The 5,153-nt window shown below is 44.2% G+C and overlaps 1 protein-coding gene across 1 annotated transcript in view; it reads right to left on the reverse strand.

Annotated features, from left to right (window-relative positions):
• ITPK1 (inositol-tetrakisphosphate 1-kinase) overlaps nucleotides 1-4,946 on the reverse strand; it is a 143,712-nt gene extending 138,766 nt beyond the window's left edge. Inside the window, exon 1 of the mRNA XM_044437244.1 lies at nucleotides 4,049-4,946. Coding sequence (XP_044293179.1) covers nucleotides 4,049-4,143 — 95 coding nt within the window. The 5' untranslated portion in view covers nucleotides 4,144-4,946. The remainder of the gene's footprint in view (nucleotides 1-4,048) is intronic.
• Nucleotides 4,947-5,153: the final 207 nt, after the last annotated feature.

A 5,153-nucleotide genomic window follows, 5' to 3' on the forward strand; every position in this document is an offset into this window, starting at 1 on the left:
GCTGTCTGGATGGTCTGGCTCTCCACACTCACCAGTGCTAGCTATCATAAGCCATGGTGAGGGATGCTAGGGGTTATAAGCAAAAATCATCTGCCCACCCTGTCCTAAACAACAGAAACCAATCACACAGAGAAAACATTACCAAAGAAATAAGATCCTGCAGCATGGAAATATTTCTAAGCTTTTGACTAGGGATGCAACATTTAGTCAACCTGCAAAACTACCCAATGAGAAAATGCTGGATTTGATTCGCATAGGCACTATGGAAGGTAGCAAGTGGACTTCACTTTTCCCACCAGTCTGTATACCTCCTCCTGAAATGGACCATACTAAGTTGGATGAGTTGTGTCATGGGGGGGGGGGGTGGCTCAAGGGAAGGGAAAATGTGCAGAAATGCAGCCAGAAGGAGAGGCATCAACAGTCTCACTAATGGAATGTACCAATACCAGATTGTCTGCAAGCTTCCTCCTCCCACTCATCCTATTGTGTTACCACCCAGCCCTGTCAGCAAGATCCCGCAACAGATTGGGAAGCACTTTCAGGAGGTTCTGAGGCTGGCCAAGGAAAGAAAGGGGTGGGAAGGTCAGGGTCATTCATGCTGCTGTTTTGGATTAGCTAAAATGATGCCACAATTCATTAGATTAATGTTTTTGTTTTGTGTTGTAGATATAAATGCTTACTTTAAAAGGCAGATGGCAATTAGCACCTTAAGGAAGCATTTCCTAGTCTTCCCAATCTGGTACACTCCAGATTAGATGAGCTACAACTCTCAACTAACATGGCCAAGGTCAGGGAAAGTTTATCTACTATATCAGAGGACAAGAAATGCCTCTATGTCATTTAGATATACATATATGCATATTTAATCTATTAATTTATACTTTAACTGGGTGACCTCATTTTGGCATATAAGAATATTTACAAGCATGGGAAGTGTACTATCAGGGCTGAAAAATGTTAAGACGGCAATTTTAGCTTCCAGCCTAAGCTACATCACCCATTAAGCATGTCTAAGCCATGGTATTACTCATTCAGAAGCTGATCTCAAAATATTAGAGTTATATGCCCTGAAGGTAAGTAAGAAGATCAAGTTTTACAAAAGCATTTCTGAGCACAATGCACAGTTCTACTTATACCTTGAACTATGCGTTCTATGAATTATACCTCGGCACACCCATCATTAATTCTCGCTAGCCAATCAGAATTAAGAAGGGCAACTTGTAGGAGATAAGCAACAAGGGTGCTCAACCTTCCTATCACCCTACCCTCCAACATCTTTGCCCTTCAGGAAATCAGAAGATAAGGCACTCTGGATCAGACCAAATGCTCCTCACTTCCAGCATTCTGTTCAAACAGAGGCCAACCAGCTGCCCTTGGGAAGCACACAAGCAGGCTGTGAATGGTGTGCATAGGCATACAGCCTCTGATACTGGAGGCAGCACACAGCCACCAGGACTAGAAGCCATTGACACCTTTATCTTCCATGGGTTTGCCAAATCTCCCTCTAAAGCTATCCTAATTGGTGGCAATCACTACTTCTTGTAGTGAATTCTGTGATTTAATAATGTGCTATATGAAGAAGTCCTGCCTTTGATCTGTCCTGAATCTTCCATCCGTCAACTTCATTGCATGAGTCCATTTTCCAAGTCTATGAGAGAGGAAGAAAAATGTCTCCTTGTTCAATTTTTGGACACCATGCATCATTTGTAGACCTCTTTTGTCTCTCAAGTTTTTTCTAAACAATTCTATGTTTTGTAACTTTTCCTCATAGGGAGCTGTTCTAGCCCCACGATCATTTTGGTTGGCCTCTTCTGCACTTTTTCCAAACCTACAATATATTTTTTGGGTGCAGTGACCAGAATGGTGCACAGTATTCCAAATGTAGATTCAATACAGATTTGTATGACAGTTTTATTTTCCATTTCTTTCCTACTTATGCCTAAGAAGAAATTAGCTTATCTCAAAGCCACACACTGGGGCAAGATTTTCAATGAAGTATACACAAATTCAAAGATCACTTTATTGGTCAATTACCACTAGCTTGGACTTCACCAATGTATATGTGAAGCTGAGATTGTTTGCCCCAAGATACATCACTTTAAACTTGTTTACACTGAACCACTTTTGCCATTTTTATGCCCATTCTCCCAGCTTGGAGATATCCAAGGTCTGGGAAAGAAATCCCGTTTGAAATCCTGAAGAACTATTACTCGTTAGTATAGTAGATGAGACTTGACAAAAGTGCTTCCTGCATTCCAATAGTCTGGAGAAGTTCATGTAGCCCATTAGGTTTCCTTCTGCCTAGCAGAAAATATTTCATACTATACCCTGGCAGGGCTTACTGCTCATGCAACCAAGATCTCACAACTAATTTATTGACTAGCTTTCCCTCCATGAACTTTCAAGACATGTTTGCAGACCAGCAGCTTCCATCTCTCCTAAACTATTACCCCCTCTTACCAAAAAAAGGCACTCAGCAGTTCAACTAATGCATTTTGAAACAAAAAGCCTCGGGAATGCTGGTTGGTCATTATAGACAAGCAGAGATGAAATAATGTTTAAAAGAAGCAAAGGAAATTGTCTTGAATAGAAACACAGTCAAAACATTGACTAGATATCTAACAATGAGGCCTCAATTGTTTTCAGCAAGTTTTTAACTGAAAATATAATCTGGAATATATGATTTGAGAAATTTAGCAAGTCAAGAAATAAATAGCAGAAACCATTAAATGAGGTTGCTGCCACCAATCATGAAAGCCATGGAAAATGACCACCTTTGTTTGAAAAATGTGTAACTTCTCATAGCCAGGCAAAATTTTTTACTGTTTAACCATTCTGTAGTGTCCCAAATACCCATATGAAACCACTACTGTCTCTAGCAGGACCACTATATAATAAGCCTGAATAGCCTGTGTTATGAACCAAGACAATCAGCTCATTCATCTATTTAGTAGCCGGAACCATTATGTTACCATTTTGGTTCCCAACTCAAAGCAAAAGTCTTTCTTGCTTTGACCATCAATAAGTCCTGTAAGCACATTTTCATGCACATTTTCATGTGCTGAATGGCACATGAAAATGTAAGTTTAATCAAACCCTGAATAATGGAGCGAAGAAAAACAAGAGAGGCCTTTCCCAGGTTTCTGCAACAGACTGCTGAAGTTTAGGCCCATTTTACCTTAAGGTATAGGGTTTTTACTGTTGCACTTTATGTAAGATGTGAAAGAATATTGTTATCATGCAAAGATGCTAGGTCCAGTGAAATAAATTGACCAGGCCAGAATATTAGTTATATAAGCACAACTGTCCAAGATGGGATAGATTCACACTGCTTCCTCCACCAAGAACAAAAAAGACAACTGGAGAGCTTGCTAGCATTTCACTTTTATGGATTCTCCCAACGGACCAGTTCGCCACCATTTCATTTAAAGCAGAAGAAAGTTCTGGGGCTAGAAGTTTCCCTCAATGTGTTATTTAAAACCTTCATATGTCTGTATAATCTCTCAAACCTCACATTATAACCCATCTGTTATTGGTGTAGCAAAAGAAGGGTGGTAGGGAGGAGGAGGAGGAGGTCCCCCCAAAACAAAAACAAAGCCAAGAAATTATATGGTTTCACATCTTCATGGAGTCAGGTATATTTTCTTCACTTGATCAGGAACTTGTTAGTGGTTTGTAAAGGCTTGATTCTTCAAGTGGCAATTATACAGGGGTTTAAGCCATGCTGTGTGGTAAGTGCATATTAATATGCCAACCAGGAGATCATGGTTAAGAAACAAAGTGGTCCATCCTATGAATATTCTTGGGAGATGGCAATGTCAAGGAAGATGGCAATGTCAAGTTATAGCAGCCCTCCCAAAGCTGTGCTGAACTACAATTCCCATTATGTCCCAGCTGGCGGGGGAGGGGAGTCTGGGGTTGTATGCCAACATACTTCGAAGACACCATGTTGGAGAAGGCTTGACTTAGGGAGTCCCAGAGAAATGGGTATGGGTTATTTCTTAGGTATACCCGCACATACATACGGCCCTCAAGACTGATTTCTTACCTGCAAAGCTCTGCAAAGGCTTGGAAATTCAGCTTCTTGATTTTCTTCTCGCTCAGCCAATAACCAACCCGTTTCCCTTTCAAAAAGGTCTGCATCTCGTCTTCCACTTGTTCGTTGCAGATGGGAAGAAGTAGGAAGAAAACGAACCCTTCACCAGTAAGCAGAAAAGAAGATTCTGGCACCTACTCAGAAATGAAGCGTGTCTCTGTGTGTGTGTGTGTATGAATGTGTGTTTATACGCGTGTGATCACTCTAGAGGACACTCATTCAGTCTTTTGGGTGCCGGGAACTCTGAAGAGGGCGAAGTCTTTAGTATTTCACATATATTTGGGATTATTATTATTATTATTATTAATATTCTTTTTCAAGCCTTGCAAACGGTGGCAGCGGGGTTGGAAAGCCAAAGAAACCTCTCAGCAGCCATCAAGAAACTTCCCCACGCCAAAGGCTCGCACGGGTCAGGTCGGGGCGGCTGGGCTCGGGCTCGGGTCCGGGCGAGCGGCGGCAATTGGGTGCAGCCCTTTCTCGCAGGCCCTCCGACAGGCAGGGCGAAGCAGGAAGGTTCCGAGATCTCGGGAAGGTGCCTCCGGCCGAGGGAGAAGCGCTGCTGCCGCGGCTACTTGCTGCGTGCTGCCGCTGCCCTCCTTCTTTTCCTCCTTCCTCTGCCCGTTTAATGGAGCGGGCAGGCGGCGGCGGCGGCGGCTATCGCTACCGTCCACAGAAGCCCGGCCTGAGGCAACAGCGGCTCAGAGCGCGCCCAGGCGAGAAAGCGCCGTCTTGGGCGAGGCGCGGGGAAGGTGAGAGGCGCCCAGAGTCGCACGCTCGCCTCTTTCCTCTGGGGCTCTAGCAAGCCTTCAGGTCTCCATTTCCCCGCTATTCAACGACGTCTCCACTTCCTCCTCCTCCTCCTCCCGCCGCTGCCGCCGGTTTCTCCTCCCACGACACGGAGGGGGGGCCTCAAGGACACACCCTCATCGCTGCAGCAGCATTCACAAGAGCTCCGGGGCGTCCTCTCTCTCCTCCGCCACGGCCGCCACTCGCCTCCTGCACGCCCTTCCGAGATCAGGATTAGACGTTGGTTTCAAAGCAGCAGCGACGGCGACGA

This window comes from Varanus komodoensis, unplaced genomic scaffold, assembly GCF_004798865.1.
Source record: "Varanus komodoensis strain SLA01 unplaced genomic scaffold, ASM479886v1 scaffold3, whole genome shotgun sequence".
NCBI classification, from domain to species: domain Eukaryota; kingdom Metazoa; phylum Chordata; class Lepidosauria; order Squamata; family Varanidae; genus Varanus; species Varanus komodoensis.